Source organism: Ostrea edulis, chromosome 2 (genome assembly GCF_947568905.1).
Source record: "Ostrea edulis chromosome 2, xbOstEdul1.1, whole genome shotgun sequence".
NCBI lineage: Eukaryota > Metazoa > Mollusca > Bivalvia > Ostreida > Ostreidae > Ostrea > Ostrea edulis.
Genome location: NC_079165.1, coordinates 18,438,074 through 18,462,705, shown reverse-complemented (window position 1 = coordinate 18,462,705; position 24,632 = coordinate 18,438,074). Strand labels below are relative to the sequence as shown.

The 24,632-nt window shown below is 34.9% G+C and overlaps 1 protein-coding gene across 5 annotated transcripts in view; it reads right to left on the bottom strand.

Annotated features, from left to right (window-relative positions):
- Positions 1 to 24,632, bottom strand: part of LOC125678089 (protein mono-ADP-ribosyltransferase PARP14-like) — a 33,003-nt gene that overhangs the window by 7,592 nt on the left and 779 nt on the right. Inside the window, exons 1-9 of one of the 5 annotated variants that reach the window (XR_008800522.1) lie at positions 23,712 to 24,252; positions 10,552 to 11,488; positions 8,653 to 8,825; positions 5,424 to 5,577; positions 5,043 to 5,190; positions 4,760 to 4,861; positions 3,685 to 3,807; positions 879 to 1,052; positions 9 to 63 (exon numbers count right to left, since the gene is read on the bottom strand). Coding sequence is in view for 4 of the 5 variants with exons in the window: in XM_048916210.2 (XP_048772167.2) it covers positions 9 to 63; positions 879 to 1,052; positions 3,685 to 3,807; positions 4,760 to 4,861; positions 5,043 to 5,190; positions 5,424 to 5,577; positions 8,653 to 8,825; positions 10,552 to 11,393 (1,771 nt within the window). In the remaining variant the exon portion in view is untranslated. Of the gene's footprint in view, positions 1 to 8; positions 64 to 878; positions 1,053 to 3,684; positions 3,808 to 4,759; positions 4,862 to 5,042; positions 5,191 to 5,423; positions 5,578 to 8,652; positions 8,826 to 10,551; positions 11,489 to 23,685; positions 24,253 to 24,632 lie in introns of those variants that run through there. The other 4 variants (XM_048916210.2, XM_048916213.2, XM_048916212.2 and 1 more) reach the window with 4 other exon arrangements.

Genomic DNA, 24,632 nt, shown 5'->3' with positions numbered 1-24,632 from the left:
TTACATACCTGCTACCCCTTTAAACACAGAATGGTTTTCTCTGTCATGTATCGCAAATGTTATCTGCAAAGGAAGAAAATCTCTAGATATTACATATCAGTACAAAGTATCAAACACTTTATAAGATCAATTCAATATCAATTAGACCTGTACAATATTCAACATTCCCATTTCAAAGTCTAGACAAGTTTAGCTATACAATATTTCATCTCCCCAAAATAAGACATGCAAAGATGTTAACAAGTAAAGTTTGTCCATGTTTTGACCTAGTTGAACTGATACGCCACACTCAGAACATGGTTGAAATGGGGCAGAGATCAAGGTGGTAAATGGTGGAAGAAGTGTTCTGTTTCTTTGAGATCAATGTCAATTAGTTCCAACTGAATTCAATTTTTGGTGACAGAATGACAGCTAATGTTCCTTTAAAACCTTGAAACCAATCCCTATATGGACAGACAATCTGATTCTTGTGGGTATAAAAATTACATTATCATGCTAGCTGTGTGTGCAGTACTACTTTAGAGATCCGGTTACAAATATCAAATTATCTTCTCCTAGAATATAGCAAAAAATCATCACTGCCTGTTATCTCCACAGAATATAGCAAAATATCATCACTGCCCGTTATTTCCACAGTATTTATTGAAAGTACAAGAGTACCAAAAGATAGTAATATTTAATTATCTTTAGGACCAATCAATTGTGATACTTTTAATAGTGTTATCTTAATTGACATGTTTAGCTTTGATGTATATTTACTGATTCAAACTAAAACAGACATGGTGATCCTTAATTGAGTTCACCATACTCTGTAAAAGACACAATAAATGCTTAAAGTAAATATTTCTGCTAATCAATGTCTATATAATATTCTGTACCTTCCATTTTCTTCCATGCCCTGAACGTGAGACACTCTCTGATATGAGGAGATCAGCTACTTCATCAACAGGATATCGTAACAACCGTCCAACTCCCAAAGCAGGGAAAGCTATTTCATACAGATCAAGTCTTTCACACTGTGCAAAACATTCCTTCACTATCTGTAGCAGTTCCTGAAAACAAAATTACACCAAAAATATTCCATGTGTTCTTTTATTCCTACCAAGATGACACTGGGTTCCTTGGCTATCAAATTTTGGTCAGATCACCTTTGCTTTCAGAAAAGGAACATATGCTGAAAAAATAAGACTATGATCAAAAATATTTATGTCCAGTTTCAAATGTGAGGCCAAATTCTGTTTTATGGATTCAAAAAGCAGATGCTGTGATTGAATTAATTGGTCTATCATTTTAAGCAAGTTCTATGATGTTTAATTGTCAAGCAATCTCCTTGCTGTGTCGTGGTTTGGGCTGCATGGGCTGTGGATATTATTAGTCTGGATAGTTCAGTGGTTAGAGCACCTGACTAGTAATGTAGGGGTCCTAGATAGTTCAGTGGTTAGAGCACCTGACTAGTACCGTATATATTCGCCTATAAGTCGGATTTTTGGGAGTCAATTTTTGGTCCAAAACTCTATGTCCGACTTATAAGCGCGTCCTAAGAAGATTGGTATTTTTCTGGGGGAGTGAAATGTAGTGTTTTTTAAACAACTCTGACGATTATCATGGACTACCACACAAATGATTATTGTTCACAAATATCTAGACATATTGTATTGTTTGTGTATTTTAAAATCATGTATAAAGTACAAGTATTTACATATTTTTATCTAGTTAAAAATTATTTACATACCGATAACTAATACTTTCAATTCAACTAATCTATCGTTTATCGGTAAAATTGAATTACGAACCCGATTTAATATTGAAATATTCATATGTATACCAGCTGAAATATATTTCAATAACAGACTGAATATTGTTAACAGATAATTTATATAATCATTCTTGACTCTTAAAAACTTTATTGTTGATACAATGAATTATACCGGAATCCCACAATAACAGTTTGCGTAAACACGGTGTCAGGTACTGGTAATTAGGAGACCATAATTGCTTAGATAACAAGGGATCATTGCCCATAATAGAACAAGGGTTGCGTTTAAACCCCAATAGATATGGCTTGGATATTGAGCAGATCATAATTATTAATTTCTCGAAATATTTGTTGAAACATAGGTAAAAACACTAGAGCATTGACTTGAAATTGTCAACCGAATCTGACAAAAATTTGTACCGACTTATAAGCGGGTCAATGGCAAATTCCTACAAAATAACCTTAAAAAATACAACCGACTTATAGGCGGATTGACTTATAGGCAAGTATATACGGTAATGCAGGGGTCCTGGATAGTTCAGTGGTTAGAGCACCTGACTAGTAATGCAGGGGTCCTGGATAGTTCAGTGGTTATAGCACCTGACTAGTAATGCAGGGGTCCTGGATAGTTCAGTGGTTAGAGCACCTGACTAGTAATGCAGGGGTCCTGGATAGTTCAGTGGTTAGAGCACCTGACTAGTAATGCAGGGATCCTGGATAGTTCAGTGGTTAGAGCACCTGACTAGTAATGCAGGGGTCCTGGATAGTTCAGTGGTTAGAGCACCTGACTAGTACTGCAGGGGCTCTGTGTTTGATTCCCGGTCCAGCTGTAATTTTTTTCCCTTTCCTATTACATTTGGTGCTGTTGACCACCCACTGACTTGCAGGTGAAGGTCTTGCCAGGAGCAAGAAAATCTGGGTTGTAAGGAGAGAGGAATGTAATGGTTTGGGTGATATGAAACATAGATATCGGCCTGGGAAACTCAGTGGTGAGAGCAACTGATTAGTAATGCAGGGGTCCCAGGTTCAATTCCTGGTCCAGCCATAAATTTCTCCTTTCCTGTTATAGTAGTAATGTTTTAATTACAATGCTGTTTACTGTCATGTCATCAATGCTGTGATGTTTTACTGTCATGTCATTAATGCTGTGATGTTTTACTGTCATGTCATCAATGCTGTGATGTTTTAACAGTCATGTCACTAATGCTGTGATGTTTTAACAATCATGTCATTAATACTGTGATGTTTTACTGTCATGTCATTAATACTGTGATGTTTTACTGTCATGTCATTAATACTGTGATGTTTTAACAGTCATGTCACTAATCCTGTGATATTTTACTGTCATGTCATTAATACTGTGATGTTTTACTGTCATGCCAATAATGCTGTGATGTTTTACTGTCATGTCACTAATGCTGTGAGGTTTTACTGTCACGTCATTAATACTGTGATGTTTTAACAGTCATGTCACTAATACTGTGATGTTTTAACAATCATGTCATTAATGCTGTGATGTTTTACTGTCATGTCATTAATGCTGTGATGTTTTACTGTCATGCCATTAATACTGTGATGTTTTACTGTCATGTCATTAATGCTGTGATGTTTTACTGTCATGTCACTAATGCTGTGATGTTTTACTGTCATGTCATTAATGCTGTGATGTTTTACTGTCATGTCATTAATGAATGCTGTGACGTTTAAATGGTCATGCAAGGAGTCCCAAGGACAGGACACCTCAGATTTTATAAGTTCTCATCTGAAATACACTTGCCTTTCACTTCAAAGTACTGTACAGTTTGCAAATTACCCAACATTACTACAAAAATATCTGCTACTCATACATGTATCAAGCAAAGAGTTCATTTCTCTGCTTCTTACTGTCTTTATCACATACTAATCTGAGATACTTCTCTACATTTTACCCGTGATGAAGAGTTTCCACCATACTTTGGAAGGGCAATATGACACACGTACTTGCAGTTCAATGTACCATAGCCTTTGGTAATTGTAACATTGGCGCTAGGTTTGTACTTGGACCTAAGATCCTGAAATAAAAACAACACCATGCAGTAGACATTTAAATACGTACTGTATAAATATCATATTTTGTGTGCACAACATTTTGGGAAGAACTGGTTTCTTATAATCTAACACAGATTGATTTCACACTATGTATGTTGGTACTAGGACTGAAATGTTAACAAAAATTTTGAGATGTACTTTATAGAGCATTGACTCCTTTCTGCATAAGGCAATAGAAAGAATACGCGACCAAACGTAATATTGACAGTATTCCTAGCAAACCTCACAGCTAGATTAGTGAAACAAAAGTCCCACGGACCTGAGGACTGCATTCACACTTACCATATTTAATTCTGCTCATTCATTCGACACACTTATCATATTTAATTCTGCTCATTCATTCACACTTATCATATTTAATTCTGCTCATTCATTCACACTTACCATATTTAATTCTGCTCATTCATTCACACTTACCATATTTAATTCTGCTCATTCATTCACACTTACCATATCTAATTCCGCTCATTCATTCACACTTACCATATTTGATTCTGCTCATTCATTCACACTTACCATATTTAATTCTGCTCATTCATTCACACTTACCATATTTAATTCTGCTCATTCATTCACACTTACCATATTTAATTCTGCTCATTCATTCAAACTTACCATATTTAATTCTGCTCATTCATTCGACACACTTATCATATTTAATTCTGCTCATTCATTCACACTTATCATATTTAATTCTGCTCATTCATTCACACTTACCATATTTAATTCTGCTCATTCATTCACACTTACCGTATTTAATTCTGCTCATTCATTCATACTTATCATATTTAATTCTGCTCATTCATTCACACTTATCATATTTAATTCTGCTCATTCATTCACACTTACCATATTTAATTCTGCTCATTCATTCACACTTACCATATTTAATTCTGCTCATTCATTCACACTTACCGTATTTAATTCTTCCCCACCTCTGCTCATGAAGAGTTGAAAAATTCTCCCCCGTGTTGACAACCCCGATTCTTTGTCAAAAAAATTAACTAAGCACTGGGCCTGAAAATAAAATAGCAACATGTCTTGAATATTGCCTACAGCACTTTGTGTTGAACAAACATTACATCAGAATTAGACACTAGTAGTTTCATAAACTCATATAAATTTGTTTCAAACTGAAGGCCTATCAGCCACACTGCTCATTCGATCATCTTGAAAATTGAACCTTCCTGATTCTCACCTTGTAAAGTGTCACATCTTTATTGAGCACCCGGACAGCAGGTTCTCTGTGCTGCATCTCCCTATCTCTGTCCCACTCTGAGGTTTCTGGGGATAGAGCCCCTCCTCCTCTGGGAGGGAGATCACCCAGGAGATCCTCCTCTTCCACACTTAAATATAAATTCAAATGCATTTTTATTGCTCATTCCCTGTGGACCAATAATTTTACAAAACAAACATCCTCTGATTAAGTAAATCTTGAACACAAAATTCAGTTTCCATTCCATGCATTTGATTAATATTCATTTTCATTCCTTCAATATACACAATATAGTGAATGATAGATTCAAACTCAGTCACTCAAATATGATAATACCAGAATTAACTGATAAATGAATTATACCTCTCATCAGCATGTTGTGATTGATAGCGAGGGACTTTTACTTTTTTAGAGCTTTTTTCTACCAAAATTCCACACTGGTGTTGACATTCTGCCATCTTTATAAACTGCTTCTGTTCCTTTTGTATACCACATGACATCAATGCAACATCCGACTCTATAAATGACATACTTAAAATATCACAGGCAGTCATCCTCATTCTAAACAACAAGAGGCCCATAGACAATTATTGTCATATAAATATCACACCAAAAAAAAACTGAATCAGAAGAAATGCACATTCATAGTGCAGCAATTGTAATTTCAACCTCTGAAAACCTGACACTATTCTTTCCTTTCTTTTTTGGGCGATTAATGGTGATGTACTTCTAATATTTGTCCAGTACAAAATCATACTGCAACATAAAGGAAAAGAGAAAAATTTGAGCTGGACCAGGTATTGAACTCGGGACCCATACATTACAAGCTAGGTGTTCTAACCACTGAGCCAATATCCTTATAGCCCTAACTACTACACTGCCCTCCCTCCTTAAATTGTCTTCACCCTTGAAGACACAGAGCCCAGATTCTTTTTGCCCCGGCAGGACTTTCACTTGAAATCCAGGGGTGGTCAATGACACCAAATGTAACATAAGTGAAAGGAGAAAATTTTGGACTGCACCGGTAATCGAACTCGGGACCTCTGCATTACTAGTCAGGTGTTCTAACCACTGAGCTACACAGGCCAATATCCATGGTCCATGTAGCCCTAACTACTACAATAGCATGGACTTGCTAACTACTACAATAGCATGGACTTGCTAACTACTACAATAGCATGGACTTGCTAACTACTACAATAGCATGGACTTGCATTCCTAACATTTCTCACTGGTTGGTTAGTTGTATATTGTTTAACGTCACGCTCGAGAATTTTTCACTCATATGGAGACATCACTATTGTCGGTGAAAGGCAGCAAAATCTAAGCCTATGCTCGGCACTGATGGCCTTTGAGCAGGGAGCGATCTTTATCGTGCCACACCTGCTGTGACTTATACAGGGCCTCAGTTTTTGTGGTCTCATCCAAAGGACCATTCCATTTAGTCGCCTCTAAGGACAAGCAAGGGGTACTGAGTATCCATTTTAACCTGAATCCCCACGGGACCATTCTTACTGGTAACCTCGGTCTTAGCCAAATGACCTTGGTTCAGGACTCCAGACGCAATAAAGCTTTGCACCAAATATAAGTTTTTAGTTCCTCTAAGTTGCAGTGTCAGAACTCTAACTATCTTAAACCACTGACCTTCACCGTGGCAAAGTAAGCTGGCTCCATTCAAAGTCAGGCCACGTCTCATTTGTGTCATGCATAAAATATGTCTCTCCCTCACTAACAACCGACCTAGGTTTTATTTCTAATGTTTTAGACCGGTGATCTTGACCTTACACAAATTACGTTGATTTCAGGTTTTGGCAAGATGCCTGGTCATAAGCAACTTTTTGCAAAGTATCAGCTCAGAAATTCTAATGTTGGCCTACAGCAAAGTTATGGCCCTGACATATGGTGGGGTGGAAGGACAAAAGACAGGGACAAACAACATGAATGCCATCAATGGCTGTGATCAGAATTACACACTTGTAAATCTACTTTAAATCTTCAGGTGTACAGAGGTTTTTCAATTATGCATGATTGTTAATTCAGTTCAAGTGCACGATCCATAGAAAATTAGTTTGACCCAGCCTTGCATCTAACATCATTTTGTATAGGATTGATTTTGTACTGTCAATTGATTTATCTAATAAAATATGAATTTTTGGTCATCTGACGTGTTAACCCACCATATTTACAGGATTCCCCGATGTTTAGTGAATTTGAGCCATTTTACCTTACATTAACTGATGTGTTACACAATAATCACAGTAACTACCCGTTCTATAGTTATCCGCACACAGTGTTACTATTTCATATTTCTGCATATTGTATTTCATAGTAAACATCTCAAGTACAGTGTATATGATGCAAACTAATGTTCCCATACATGTCAGATATTAATGTCATATATATATATATATATATATATATATATATATATATTATTCGCTTCAACTATTCAACGCTGTCAAGTATTACTTGTTTATTACACAAGGTATTTTATAGTCGTTATTTTCTAATCGTTCTTTATATTATCAGGTCAGTGTAATCGTGCATCATATTTTCAGTCATACTGAAATAATGTACATCATAAGTAAATTCTGTTATTTTTCTTATTTATTGTATTGTAGTCAATCTTCTAGAAATAATATACATCATAAGTAAATTCTGTTATTTTTCTTATTTATTGTATTGTAGTCAATCTTCTAGAAATAATGTACATCATAAATAAATTCTGTTATTTTTCTTATTTATTGTATTGTAGTCAATCTTCTAGAAACAATGTACATCATAAGTAAATTCTGTTATTTTTCTTATTTATTGTATTGTAGTCAATCTTCTAGAAATAATGTACATCATAAGTAAATTCAATTATTTTTCTTATTGATTGTATTGAAGTCAATCTTCTAGAAATAATGTACATCATAAGTAAATTCTGTTATTTTTCTTATTTATTGTATTGTAGTCAATCTTCTAGAAATAATGTACATCATAAGTAAATTCTGTTATTTTTCTTATTTATTGTATTGTAGTCAATCTTCTAGAAATAATATACATCATAAGTAAATTCTGTTATTTTTCTTATTTATTGTATTGTAGTCAATCTTCTAGAAATAATGTACATCATAAATAAATTCTGTTATTTTTTTTATTTATTGTATTGTAGTCAATCTTCTAGAAATAATGTACGTCATAAGTAAATTCTGTTATTTTTCTTATTTATTGTATTGTAGTCAATCTTCTAGAAATAATGTACATCATAAGTAAATTCTGTTATTTTTCTTATTTATTGTATTGTAGTCAATCTTCTAGAAACAATGTACATCATAAGTAAATTCTGTTATTTTTCTTCTGTTATTTTTCTTATTTATTGTATTGAAGTCAATCTTCTAGAAATAATGTACATCATAAGTAAATTCTGTTATTTTTCTTATTTATTGTATTGTAGTCAATCTTCTAGAAATAAATGATGGAAACAAACTGACAGTTACATCTACATGTGTAATGGTGAGGGAAGCAGTTTTCATCGCACTACAAGATGGGATGTCAAAAAATGCACACAGCTGGGGCCCACCCTGACCACTACGTACAGGAGACTTACCTTCTTTACTAATTCTATACAAGTTTAATTTGCCATCCCACATTTGCCGCTTAAGCAGCTTTAGACGTTCTAGGTACTTTTGTCTATGAGACTCCTCTCCTCCAATCCCCACGACTAAACACTTGTTGTCCTTTTTGACATCAAAGTGTGAACAGCTCTCCTTCCTGTCTTTCCTGCAGATTATAGATCAAATGGAATATAATGCAAATGCACAATAAAATAATAACTGTTTAACCATTGTAAAAGAAAGACCCACCCAAAACAAGAGGCTATAAATAGCCCGAATGATCAACTGGTTTGAATAACCAATCACTATTATGGTGGCAAGATTGAAATTCAGATCATTTCAAAAATAAGAAGCACTGTCTATTAAATATTAGTAGAACAGAAAATGATAGGAAAATGTGGGGTCTTTTTGTTTTGTTTTTCTTTTATCAAAATTTCAAAAGTCTGGGGAAAAGTATAACATTTATAACAGCATATATTAGAATTAACAATTTTCTAAAAATAACATGTATCACAATTTTTAAAAGCTTCAATTATCAAAATAAAATACAAGTTGTTTTAAAAAAACCTTGTAAAGGAAGTCAAAACAAAAAATATTTTGAAGATTAAACAAAATGTGTACACGTGAAATCTGAAGGCCGTAGCCACTTCCTATTACATATATATTGGAATTCACAGGGAGTAATAAAACATTTCCTATTACACATATGTTGGAATTCACAGGAAGTAATTAAATATATCCTATTACACATATATTGAAATTCACAGGTAGTAATTAAACATTTCCTATTACACATATATTGGAATTCACAGGTAGTATACCGGGATATTCATTAAATATCAAAGCCCTCTCACTTAAATATTGTTCAAAAGTTTTGAGTTGGTTTAAAAGCTTTCAATAAGTGGACTAAAGGTCAATGTCAATCAAGCCACTATTGGAGATGGCTGGTTCTGAGGTTTACACTATATATAAAACCCATTTCAATTAGAGTTAAAATGTTATATGTGTTAAAGTTATTGAAAAGTGGATCAAAGGTCAAATGTCAAGGTTGCAGTCATCATGCTTAGAAGTATTCAAAATAATGTATGATATTTGTATCATAATTAAACTAGAGAATTGTTTTTATGAAAAACAAATGTCTCCCCAGCTCCCCGAATCTTATTAACTGCTCCAAATGAAACCTCCTCCCCTTAATGTTCTGCATGATATGGAGGAGAAAGTATGAGCAGGAACATAGCCATTATGAACTCTGATAAGCCACACAGGAGAAGTGTTCACAAATTGTTTTACACCCTCTACCCCTCAGATCCACTATAATTTTAAGGATAACAATTATATACGTATCAACACTTCGCCGCGAGTTACGTCCCTTTGCAGGGTCAGCCAAAGGTCAATCGGTGAAAACCCAAGTTTTCCTTCTTTACCTTACCAAATGTAAAATGTTATTACTTTGAATTTTAGCCAATTACCAAGTTTTCATACAAGTTAATGGGTTGCCCCAATCTGGGGCATATTGTAGTTAACTGCAATTGATGGAAAAATAACAGATGTCAAAGCTACAGATAGGAAAATTACAAAGGCCAACGTAGGGAAATACGATTTTTATCCGGGAGATGATGGACAAGGGACTTAACTTTCGCGAAGTGTTGATACGTGTATTGGATCCTCCTGCCCTGACAATATGCACATCTACAAATGGCAATGAAGCATATTTTACAAAGTTTCAAGTCTATCCGACAAGTCATATAGGAGGAGAAGCGTTCACAAGATTTTGTGAAGACAGACTGGCGGACGGACAGACAGACGAACAAAAACAATATGTCTCCCCTGAAAGAAGGGAGACATAAATACCTGAATATAATTACATGAAAAACCAAAATCTCAATACTTACAAAAAATCACTTTGAACTGAATTAAATTTGGTTATAAAATCTGGGTTCCTTTTGTAGCATCTTGACTGTCCTTCATTGAATTGAAAGTGAAGAGTTTGACGTTCTGACTTGGTACTTGCAGACTGCCATTCGTTGAATTGAGAGTGAAGTGTTTGACGTTCTGACTTGGTACTTGACTGCCCTTCATCGAATTGAGAGTGAAATGGTTGAAGTTCTATCTTGGTACTCAAGATGTTTTCAATCAAATCTTTAACCATTGAAACATTATTAAGTCCTTTGATGGAAATGAAGTCACTGCCTACCTCAATATCAACATGGTATTTACTTTGCAGATCTGTTTGTGTCTGCCTGTCTAATTTTCCTTGATATGGCAAACATATTTTTTCTTCTTGAATAAGGGATCGAGACACATCAGCTGCAATTTCTGCAACTGTTTGATTTGTGGCATCGATACTCAGAGATGAGTGACCTCGAACCTCTACATACGCATGTATACTTAACTCTGATAAAGCTTCTTTAATAGATCTGGCAGCTTCTGGCGTAGAGAGAATCCTGGCGTCTCTTTTTGAGATATTTATTTGCTGGTGTAATGCGTTACTAAGGTAACCACAAGCAGCTGTTTCCACATCCTCCTCACGACTTATCTCTGTCGGTGCAGACACTTCCTTTTCTGTTTCTGGAGTCACATTCTTAATCTGGGTTGGTGCAGACACTTCCTTTTCTATTTCTGGAGTCACATTCTTCGTCTGGGTTGGATTTGCTAACCTCTCAGGACTCTCAGTCCTATCACTTTCTTCCGAGTCATCATCATCACTGTCAATTATTAGCAAGTTTGATGCCATGTTCAGAATAAGAAATCATATGAGGTACCAAAGCTAAGGAGGAAGCTATTGACTCAGACACATGCTCCGAATACTCCGTAGTGTCCAATTAAAATCTGCAATTAAAAATATTTGAAATTTCGGAATATCAAAGAGTCCACAAGTTTTGTCAATTACATCTTTAGAAGTTATGTTTGTACATAACAATAATCAAAAGAATGTATAACTTAAGTCCCTTGTATGCATTGATCAATTTTATTGGCCAAGTTGCACAATGTACAAACAGTTTATAAATTGGTGAATGGCGGGTGTCCCCGTAATAGTACCTACTTTGTGTAATCAACTCCTTTCACACCTCTCACTTGATGTTACTCAAACTTTGTACAGTTGTTATGGATACATTAAAGATCTTAGATGTGCATGTGCCTTTTTCAAAGTGATCAGACATTTTTCGAAAAATTTACATGTAGTTAAACTTAAGTCATTTTTTTAAGCATGCCTTGAATAGACGGTGCCTAAATTGTGTAATCAACTCCTAAAACAGCATTTATTTGACATCCTTCAGACCTTGTACAGCTGTTATGGAAGCTTTGAAGATGTGCATGTGTCTTTTTGGAAGTGATCAGACATTAACTTTGAAAAATTTACATGTACCTGATGTAGCTGAACTTTGTTGTATTTTTAAGCATGTTACCTACATTGTGTAACCAACTCCTCTCACAGCTTTTACTTAACATATTTTAGACCTTGTACATCATAGATGTTATAAAAACATTGAAGATATACAGGTGACATTTTAAAAGTGCTTCTGTATTTAAAAAAAAAAATTCTACTTTTAATGTCATTTTACCAATCATCGTCGGAAACCCACAGTTGATTACGCTTCGTTCCTCTCTCCATCACCCGTGGGTCCATTCATTCCTACTCGCTCGTTCTCATGAGTGATTAATGAGGCAATTTCATTGGGCACTCGTAGTACTACCAGAGCGAATTTGTTCAATCAACAAGACGCTTTAATTCAGTCCAATTTTGGCATACAATTGTTGTGATAGCATAGTTAAGTTAATACTACCTTTAAAAACAGAAGAGTTCCGTTACAATGATTACTTTGATTGGACGATATTTTTAAATATCTATTCATGAGAACGAGCGAGTAGGAATGAATGGAGCCACTGGTGATGGAGAGAGGAACGAAGCGTAATCAATCGTGGGCTTCCCACAATGTTCTCTGGTATGTTTTGTACTGCTATCTCTATAATGATAGATAACATATTTTAAAGCAACCCGGCCATTTTTGTTCTTGAGTTGATTTTTTATACACAAAGATTCAAGGAAAGGGGATCGATGCATTTCATGCTTTGCAATTTGACCTTCTCAATTGGTTATGAATTGAAGAAACAATTCACCATGGGATATTAGTAAGTAACAAAGTAAATCTCAACCCCAGATGTTCTCTGTAACCAACTTTTACTGTATATCATATCAGCCCCAGATGTTCTCTGTAACCAAGTTTTACTGTATATCATATCAACCCCAGATGTTCTCTGTAACCAAGTTTTACTGTATATCATATCAGCCCCAGATGTTCTCTGTAACCAAGTTTTACTGTATATCATATCAGCCCCAGATGTTCTCTGTAACCAAGTTTTACTGTATATCATATCAGCCCCAGATGTTCTCTGTAACCAAGTTTTACTGTATATCATATCAACCCTAGATGTTCTCTGTAACCAAGTTTTACTGTATATCATATCAGCCCCAGATGTTCTCTGTAACCAAGTTTTACTGTATATCATATCAGCCCCAGATGTTCTCTGTAACCAAGTTTTACTGTATATCATATCAGCCCCAGATGTTCTCTGTAACCAAGTTTTACTGTATATCATATCAACCCCAGATGTTCTCTGTAACCAAGTTTTACTGTATATCATATCAGCCTCAGATGTTCTCTGTAACCAAGTTTTACTGTATATCATATCAGCCCCAGATGTTCTCTGTAACCAAGTTTTACTGTATATCATATCAGCCCCAGATGTTCTCTGTAACCAAGTTTTACTGTATATCATATCAGCCCCAGATGTTCTCTGTAACCAAGTTTTACTGTATATCATATCAGCCCCAGATGTTCTTTGTAACCAACTTTTACTGTATATCATATCAACCCCAGATGTTCTCTGTAACCAAGTTTTACTGTATATCATATCAACCCTAGATGTTCTCTGTAACCAACTTTTACTGTATATCATATCAGCCCCAGATGTTCTCTGTAACCAAGTTTTACTGTATATCATATCAGCCCCAGATGTTCTCTGTAACCAACTTTTACTGTATATCATATCAACCCCAGATGTTCTCTGTAACCAAGTTTTACTGTATATCATATCAACCCTAGATGTTCTCTGTAACCAACTTTTACTGTATATCATATCAGCCCCAGATGTTCTCTGTAACCAAGTTTTACTGTATATCATATCAGCCCCAGATGTTCTCTGTAACCAACTTTTACTGTATATCATATCAACCCCAGATGTTCTCTGTAACCAACTTTTACTGTATATCATATCAACCCCAGATGTTCTCTGTAACCAACTTTTACTGTATATCATATCAGCCCCAGATGTTCTCTGTAACCAAGTTTTACTGTATATCATATCAACCCCAGATGTTCTCTGTAACCAAGTTTTACTGTATATCATATCAACCCCAGATGTTCTCTGTAACCAAGTTTTACTGTATATCATATCAGCCCCAGATGTTCTCTGTAACCAAGTTTTACTGTATATCATATCAACCCCAGATGTTCTCTGTAACCAAGTTTTACTGTATATCATATCAACCCCAGATGTTCTCTGTAACCAACTTTTACTGTATATCATATCAGCCCCAGATGTTCTCTGTAACCAAGTTTTACTGTATATCATATCAACCCCAGATGTTCTCTGTAACCAAGTTTTACTGTATATCATAAACATATTGCTCACCAGAGTCACTTTGGCCCTGCTGTTGTTTCTAGAGCGTCAAATTAACATTAACTCAAATAATTCAAAATATCCTTATTAATAATAATTATTTGAAGATATTATCAATTCAATTGATGCTCTTATCAATTCAATTATTGCACACAATAAAGGCCTATATATTCCCATGTAAACTTTGATCCCCTAATTTGTCCCCACCCGACTCCAACAAGCCACAATTTGAGTAAACTTGACTCTGCACTCCCTGGGAATGCTTGCATATCAATATATGTACAGTCTACCTTTTCAAGATTCCCCTGCGGGCCATGGTTTGAAGATACTGGAATCGACACGATGTCAGGAAGCTTTCATGTAAATTTAAAACTTTTTTGGCCTAGTGGTTCTTGAAAAGATTTTGAAATGACCCCACATTATTTTGTTTTTCTTCATTATCTCCCCTTTAAATGGGATATGACCCTTCATTTGGAAAAACTTGAATTTCCTTTACCCCAAGGATGCTTTGTGCTAAGTTTGATTGAAATTAGTTCAACGATTCTGGAGAAGAGGGTTTTTAAGTATTTTTTCTTATTCTAATATTCTTGTGTAAAATTCTGATCCCCTATTGTAGTCTAATGCTACCCATGGGGACCATGATTTGAACAAAGTTGAATCTACACCATGTCAGGAAGCTTAGATCTAAATTTCAACTCTTCTAGTCCAGTGGTTAATGAGACAAAGATTTTTTAAAAGATGCCACCATATTTTCATTATTTCTTAATTATCTCCCTTTTGAAAAAGGTGTGACCCTACCTTTGAACAATTATGAATCCCCTTTAGCTAAGAATGAGGCAAGTTTTGTTGAAATTGGCCCTGTGGTTCTGGAGAGGACAGCCACTCAATATCAAATCCATCCCATTTATACATAGTTCAGATATTGTTCTCGATAATTTATTTGAACAAAGCTTGATGTCTCAATGTGCACCATCAAATGTAGCCTATTGTCAAAGTTACAATATCATCAAATGTCGCACAGTTTGAAAGGCCTAATGTTACAAGAATTACACAAACTAAATATTAGCTGCAGAACTGTATACAATATAGCTCTCTGAGAAAATATTGGGACAGATCAGATCTCTGATCTGTCCCAATATCTTTTTCTCAGAGAGCTACAGTTCTGCAGCTAACAAAATATCAATGTCATAAAGCCATCAGTGTGGTAAAAAAATTTCCCTGAATGACGATATACATGGTGGAAAGTTCATCATCAACAGTCACACTCATGCGACTGTGTACAACAAATCGAAAGAAAGACTACAGTGCATCATCTAAGACATGTACAGACTCGGATATGACTGACATATTCATAAAGAATCACATAACTTCAGTATTAACCTTCTAAAATACAATTTTTTTCTCATTTAAAAATGATATTTCATGAATTAAACATTGTGACAGTGAATATTCATTTTTATTTATATTTCCCAATTAATGTAACGGCGTCATGTTAACATTACGAATGTAGTTCGGGTTGAGGTAAACAAAGCAAGATATTTTGGAAACGTGAATTCAATGGTCTGGATAAAATATGTTTTAAAAAGAATCTCTCATGTTTTGTGGTTGGATATGATTATTATCCGACTTGTTTTGTGTTTTCTATCCTCTCACCAAGGCTCAGGGATGGAAAACCCACGAGTTGGATAATAATCACATCCAACTTTAAACCATGGGAGATCCTATATTAATCTATTTAAACATGACATCATCAAAGAATTTCAATACACCAGTTTCGAGATACGAATTCTTCTGTATAGGAGGTGCATTTAGTGGAACTTTGAATGTCTAAGTGGGACAGAGTGGATATACAGCCAACGAGAAAGACGATGAAATGTATTAAAAGCGGCTTCTCTTCAAAAATGTAAATGTGGGAAATACAAAATGCTATCGAAAGAAATGTTTTACCGAAGTGGAAACATACAAACAATGTCATATTTGCAAGAAATATCTTGGATATGGTACTTATGACAAGCGAAATAACGTGATAGGATAAGAATTCTATGTATTTAATTACTCCCGAAATACTTATCACTTACATAGTTTGTGTATCAGTCGAATTCGGGTTATCAAACAGCGTATGATAAACTTACTGAGTACATTCACTTACGCTGTGATGAATATCTGTCCCACTCCCGCATGTAAACAAATTCTTTCGCACCTTACTATGTACGAGAGTTCTCAAAGGGAAATAACTCGGACGTATCTCGAAACCGGCGTATTGAAACATCAATCATAATTGATATGTTTAAGAATATTTTAATTAAGCTATCAAAAAATTAAAATAAATCTTTTGTTGCAATTAGTTCCCATTTCCAAAAAAAATCTCTATATTTACTGGACTAGAAACTTCATAAAATGCAAGAAGAGTTCAAGGAACCAGGTTTTATTATGTTCCCCAAACAAAGTTTGGGAACATATTGTTTTTACTCTGTTTCTTATTAAGGTCTTCCGTCTCCTGCGGAAGACCTTACTATTATTGTTCGCGTTCTTCTTCTTCATTATCATTATTATTTTTATTATTATTATTATTATTATTATTATTATTTTCCTTGGTAGTACACGCGTTTTTCTCAGCCATTTCTCGATCGATTTTCACGAAATTTTCAGGAAAGATGTCTTTTGGTGACGAGACTTTGCTTGCAAAATTTCGTGCTTGACGTCACTTCCGGTCAGGAGTTATCTCTCTTTTAGTGACTTTTTGAAGGGCCTTGTTGTCCACACATCTCCTCCGTTAGTTTTGAAGCTAGAGTCTTGAAATTTCTACACAAGATAGAGTAAACATTTTAGAAGATTTGTGGGGGATTCGATTTTACCGGAGGCGATTTGCCTAAACGCTCGCCTGGACCTGAAAAAATGGATGCCAAAATTTTCCGCCGATTTCGGCGATTTTTGACCTTTGATCTCCAATATCTTTTTTCTTGCAAATATTTTGTTAAGATATGTAGAACAAAAGTTGTGCACATTTACGAGATCTTTTCGAAAATTTCAAGATTTAGGGGCTAGCCCCTTAAATTAGGGATCTAGAAGGGCTCAAAGTCTAGATCAAATATCTCAAAAATCGTTAATATTTTGGTATAAGTCAAAGAACAAAAAATGTTCATCTCAACAATCCAAATCTATTCATATAAAAATTTAGGTCATATGTTACGTAATAAGGGATTTTAAGGGCCAAAACCATAAATTTTTTACCCCTTGTATCTCGAAAACGACAAATATTTTGAAAAGCAATAAAGAACAAAAGTTGTTCAGAATGATGATCTGAACAATATGCATATTTCGTTTTTACCCTATGTGGCCCCGTTAGGGAGCTACAGTTTGGCCCCTAAAAATTACTTCTAGAAATAACTCGAGAACGGTAAAGAATTTCTAAATACTTGTTGAACAAAAAATGTTTGAAATGTCATGACCTTTCTTACGATATCAAGCAAAAGGGGCTGACCCTTTAAATTAGGGGCCCAGAAGGGTCCAAAGGTTTATGAGAATATCTCAGAAACTATTAATATTTTGTAATAAGTCATTGAAGCGGAAATGTTCATCTAAACGAGCTTGATCTTATCAAATCAAAAAGTAGGTCATATATTACGTAATAAGGGATTTTAAGGGCCAAAATCATAAATAATTGACGCCTCATATCTTGAAAACGACAAATATTTTGAAAAGCATTATTGAACAAAAGTTGTTCAGAATGATAATCTAAACAATATGTACATTTCGTTTTTTCCCTATGTGGCCCCGTTAGGGAGCTACAGTTTGGCCCCTAAATATTTCTTGTAGAGATAACTCGAGAACGGTAAAGAATTTCTAAATACTTGTTGAGCAAAAAATGTTTCAAATGACAAGGCCTTTCTTACGATATCAAGCAAAACGGGCTGGCCCTTTAAATTAGGGGTTCAGAAGGGTCCAAATGTTTTTGAGAATATCTCAGAAACTATTAATATTTTATAATAAGTTGTAGAAGCGGAAATGTTCATCTCAACGAGCTTGATCTTATCAAATCAAAAAGTAGGTCATATGTTACGTAATTAGAGATTTTAAGGGCCAAAATCGTAAATATTTGACGCCTCATATCTTTAAAACGACATATTTTTTGAAAAGCATTATTGAACAAAAGTTGTTCAATGTGTCATAACCTATCGATCAATATCAAAAAATGGGTCTGTGGGCCTCATGGCTCGCCTGTAGAGTCGATTTTTGTCGATATCAGTCGATTTCAAAAACTTGTAACTGGTAAATATTTTGGAAGGACATATTGAACGAAAGTTGTTCAGTTTATCGAGATCTATCGATTGATATCAAGAAAGAGTCCTATGGTCCTAATGGCTTGCCTGTAGAGTCGATTTTTTGTCGATATCGGTCGATCTCAATAACTTTTTACAGGTAAATATTTTGCAAAGACATATAGAACTAAAATTGTTGAGTCTATAGAGGGCTAACAAATGACATCAAGAAATAGGCCCGCGGGCCTTATGGCTCGCCTGGAGAGTCGAATTTCAAACGAATTTCACCGCAACTTTGCTTCAGAAGCTTATGATATGAAAAATTGATTATATCTAAAGTGTCTTAAAGTCGGAAACTAAATTGGGACTCATTTGTCTTTTTTTTTTTTTTTTTTAACTCCGAGTGCATCAACAAATCGGACGGAAGACCTACTCGTTGCTCGCAACGAGATTGTGTCTAGTTATTATTATTATTATTATTTTCCTTGGTAGTACACGCGTTTTTCTCAGCCATTTCTCGATCGATTTTCACGAAATTTTCAGGAAAGATGTCTTTTGGTGACGAGACTTTGCTTGCAAAATTTCGTGCTTGACGTCACTTCCGGTCAGGAGTTATCTCTCTTTTAGTGACTTTTTGAAGGGCCTTGTTGTCCACACATCTCCTTCGTTAGTTTTGAAGCTAGAGTCTTGAAATTTCTACACAAGATAGAGTAAACATTTTAGAAGATTTGTGGGGGATTCGATTTTACCGGAGGCGATTTGCCTAAACGCTCGCCTGGACCTGAAAAAATGGATGCCAAAATTTTCCGCCGATTTTGGCGATTTTTGACCTTTGATCTCCAATATCTTTTTTCTTGCAAATATTTTGTTAAGACATGTAGAACAAAAGTTGTGCACATTTACGAGATCTTTTCGAAAATTTCAAGATTTAGGGGCTAGCCCCTTAAATTAGGGATCTAGAAGGGCTCAAAGTCTAGATCAAATATCTCAAAAATCGTTAATATTTTGGTATAAGTTAAAGAACAAAAAATGTTCATCTCAACAATCCAAATCTATTCATATAAAAATTTAGGTCATATGTTACGTAATAAGGGATTTTAAGGGCCAAAACCATAAAATTTTTACCCTTTGTATCTCGAAAACGACAAATATTTTGAAAAGCAATAAAGAACAAAAGTTGTTCAGAATGATGATCTGAACAATATGCATATTTCGTTTTTACCCTATGTGGCCCCGTTAGGGAGCTACAGTTTGGCCCCTAAAAATTACTTCTAGAAATAACTCGAGAACGGTAACGAATTTCTAAATACTTGTTGAACAAAAAATGTTTGAAATGTCATGACCTTTCTTACGATATCAAGCAAAAGGGGCTGACCCTTTAAATTAGGGGCCCAGAAGGGTCCAAAGGTTTATGAGAATATCTCAGAAACTATTAATATTTTGTAATAAGTCATTGAAGCGGAAATGTTCATCTAAACGAGCTTGATCTTATCAAATCAAAAAGTAGGTCATATGTTACGTAATAAGGGATTTTAAGGGCCAAAATCATAAATAATTGACGCCTCATATCTTGAAAACGACAAATATTTTGAAAAGCATTATTGAACAAAAGTTGTTCAGAATGATAATCTAAACAATATGTACATTTCGTTTTTTCCCTATGTGGCCCCGTTAGGGAGCTACAGTTTGGCCCCTAAATATTTCTTGTAGAGATAACTCGAGAACGGTAAAGAATTTCTAAATACTTGTTGAGCAAAAAATGTTTCAAATGACAAGGCCTTTCTTACGATATCAAGCAAAACGGGCTGGCCCTTTAAATTAGGGGTTCAGAAGGGTCCAAATGTTTTTGAGAATATCTCAGAAACTATTAATATTTTATAATAAGTTGTAGAAGCGGAAATGTTCATCTCAACGAGCTTGATCTTATCAAATCAAAAAGTAGGTCATATGTTACGTATTTAGAGATTTTAAGGGCCAAAATCGTAAATATTTGACGCCTCATATCTTTAAAACGACATATTTTTTGAAAAGCATTATTGAACAAAAGTTGTTCAATGTGTCATAACCTATCGATCAATATCAAAAAATGGGTCTGTGGGCCTCATAGCTCGCCTGTAGAGTCGATTTTTGTCGATATCAGTCGATTTCAAAAACTTGTAACTGGTAAATATTTTGTAAGGACATATTGAACAAAAGTTGTTCAGTTTATCGAGATCTATCGATTGATATCAAGAAATAGGCCTATGGTCCTAATGGCTCGCCTGTAGAGTCGATTTTTTGTCGATATCGGTCGATCTCAATAACTTTTTACAGGTAAATATTTTGTAAAGACATATAGAACTAAAGTTGTTGAGTCTATAGAGGGCTAACAAATGACATCAAGAAATAGGCCCGCGGGCCTTATGGCTCGCCTGGAGAGTCGAATTTCAAACGAATTTCACCGCAACTTTGCTTCAGAAGCTTATGATATGAAAAATTGATTATATCTAAAGTGTCTTAAAGTTGGAAACTAAATTGGGACTCATTTGTCTTTTTTTTTTTTTTTAACTCCGAGTGCATCAACAAATCGGACGGAAGACCTACTCGTTGCTCGCAACGAGATCGTGTCTAGTTATTATTATTATTATTATTCTTTTTCTCCAGTACTTTTTTGTCCGGTAGTGTTCTCAGAAACTACAAAAGGGATCGATATGAAACTTTCCAGGATGATAGTATAGCGTTTGTAGATGTGCATAGTGATAGTCATTTTGTCTGCAGGTGCATGCACGCGCGCGCACGTGCATTGCAATTTTGGTACAAAAAATGGAAAATCAGAATATTGAAGGAAGCGATATAAAACCTAAATAGGATGATAGTATATCATTTGTACATATGAAAAATAATAGTTATTTTGCCAGCACGCGCACGCATGCGCGTGCACGCGCATTACAAAATTTGTACGCCAACTTTGGAATCAGTCTAACTTTTTTGTTGTTCATTGAAATGGCTTGAAATTCATATCATAGGTAGATATTGAGACCCTTAACTGATTTACATGGTCAAAATTACCAATTTGCACGCGCATTCACGTGCGCTTCATTTTGATTGGATAATGCTAAAACGTTTGTAACTATCTTATTTATGAAGCGAATGAGATGATATTCACAGCATATGTAGACAATATGTGTATCTATATGTTGGTGTAACAAAAAATGCCAACGCACACGCGCATGCGCGTGCAACGTTTTTTAAATGTTCAATTTTTAAAGGACGATAACATTTTTGTTTTTCATCAAATTCTATTCATATTAGGGGTTTAGATGTATCTTGGTACTCCTTACAAATTGCTGTGGTTAGAATTACTGCTCAGCACGTGCATGCACGTGTGCTGATTTCTGATTGGACGATTTTAAAATCGCTATAACTTCCTTATATTTGGTGGAAACGTTATGAAATTCATACTGTGGGTATATGATACAAATGCCTGTTGAACGACATCAACAAAAATTCGGAATCATACACGCGTGCGCGTGTATGCACGTGCAACGCTTTCTTTCATTTCTTGGTACTGAAATGACCATATTGAACGTACTACATGTAATTAAAGGCTAAAATAAAATGATTTTTTGCTATAGATTCACAAGGACATCACTTTTTAATTGGGGGAGGTTTGGGGAACATCTGTAACGGTCCCCGTTACAATTAGAACTAGTTTTTTTTTAAAATCATTGTTTTTCAACCCCCAGGTTCCAAAACCTTATTTAACAACTTTAGGACACCACCAATCAATATTTAGCTACTTCGTAAATGTAAGAGCTAGGAGTTTTAAGGACCAGGTTTTTGAAGGAAATTGAAAGTTCTAAAACCTAAGAAATTATTGCACATCTACAGGACACCACCACAGTGTATATCATCTTCCAAAATATCAAATTGGTCACTTCTTAAAATACAAGTGGAGTTTGAGGAAGAAGAAAGTGTGAGAGACAGACGGTCGGACCAGGATATTGTCCGAAAGCTAAAGTGAGGGTGTAATAATGAAAGTTATTATTCTTCAGAATAATGTATACAGTCAATTTCATTGGTCGAGAGCTGGTCACATGGAGGGAGACATTTTGTGATATCTCCTTCACGTGCAGGGTGACAACTGTGCTGTCTCTCTTTAGAAGATAAATTTTAATGGCACAAGGGAGAAAGCGATCGTTAATCAATAACTTCAGTCTTAATAGTATGACATCACAAATAACAATTGAGAAGAAAATATTCCCATTCGAATTCAATTTTGCATTTGACTTGATGTTTACGTTTTTGTTTTGAAAATTATGTTTTTGTGTCATTCTGCTGTGACGTCACAATTGAAAGCTTTCACTTAGGGTTTTCCATGAGCGCCAAATCAAATTGCCTCATTAATCATTCATGAGAACAAGCGAGTAGGAATGAATGGACCCACGGGTGATGGAGAGAGGAACGAAGCGTAATCAACCGTGGGTTTCCAATGATGTGTTTTGATTTACATCCAATAAATGTATGACAATCACATTGATTGTAAAACAAAATAGCTATAGTGCATGTAGTTGAGGGTAACATTGGTTTCACCACTCGAAAACTATTGAAAAGTTATAAGAATTGTCTGTGCAGAGAAAAGTTGTTACGAATTTGTTGACATTTTAGATAAAAAAGAAAAAAGAAAAGAAAGAAGTATGGTACAATAGTCGATAAATGTGTGATAGTTTTTTTAAACGTTCAGATTCTTCAGGATAATAAAACTAGTATGGACTGTTTAGCAGAGAAATATCACAAATTATCAGGTTTAGTAGAGTTAAGACCTGATATAATTTGTGACGTCTCCCTGCTAAACAGTCGATAATTGTACACTAATACTGTCCGAAAGCTGAAAATGCGGATGTAATAATGAAAGTTGTCCGAACAATGGTAATTTTTGTTGTTGTTTTTTTGGGACCACCGCAATTCCTGATTTGTAATTGTATTAGTTTACCTGTCAAAGACCACGTCGACCGGTCTGTATGTATTATCGATTGTATCTCGAGATTAAGATATGTGTTTATATAACTGACCTACATGTAAAACACAACTAAAACGATAACACACCCTTTCACGTTATCAACGATACTTACCCACCGCCTTACTTACGTATTGTGCACAGTTCATTTCCACTTTCCTTTTAAATTTCAAGAACCCTCTGATCACGAAGGGATTTCCCGTTTATAAATAGCTACATTACACAGGTTAAAAATAATCGCCGTCCCGATTCCATGAAAGTACGCATGATATTATTTCTAAAAGCGCTCATTAGGCATAGGTCTACATCAAATTAAAGTACGTGGAGTAAATGTATGCAACCTGTTCGAGAAAAGTGTCCAAACCAGTGTTCAACCCCCCCCCCCCCCTCTAAAATTTTCAAACTTAACGTAAATCGTGGTATATTGTTTAGAAAAATGTACAAAACAATGTAAAAAGCAATAATTTCTTCCACTCCCGGAGAAATAAATGACAAAATCTAGTGATATCTTGAATTACTTTATTGGGAGAACTTAATTTTTTCCAAAAACCCTAAAAATTTGCGTCATTTTATTAATTTAATTCACCTCATCAAAAATGATAAAACATTTAGTACAAAAGACTAAATAGGAGATATATTTCAAGCCCTATAAAATCTGTAAAATCCAGGAGCTTCGGGCATTATCCTGTTATTTACCTCGCGAATCAAATAAGTTTGACGTTGTTGACGTTAACGTCAATTTCATCTCTGTACATGTTTACGACCACTATATTACACTTTCTGACTTTAATTTCACAAATTTCGACTACTTTCATTTTGGGTCTGTGAGACTTATATTGATTTATTCCGTACAAAACAATCATAACAAATATAGAGGTGAAGCAAATAACAGGAGTAAATAGCGACGCAAGTTCTTTAAATGTACTCAAAACCTTGGAATTTATTTCCTTCACAACTCTAATTTAAAGGGAGAGCGCAAGAAAGATGATGAAAAATACAAATGAAAGAGTTTCATACTATTAACTTACATTTATTC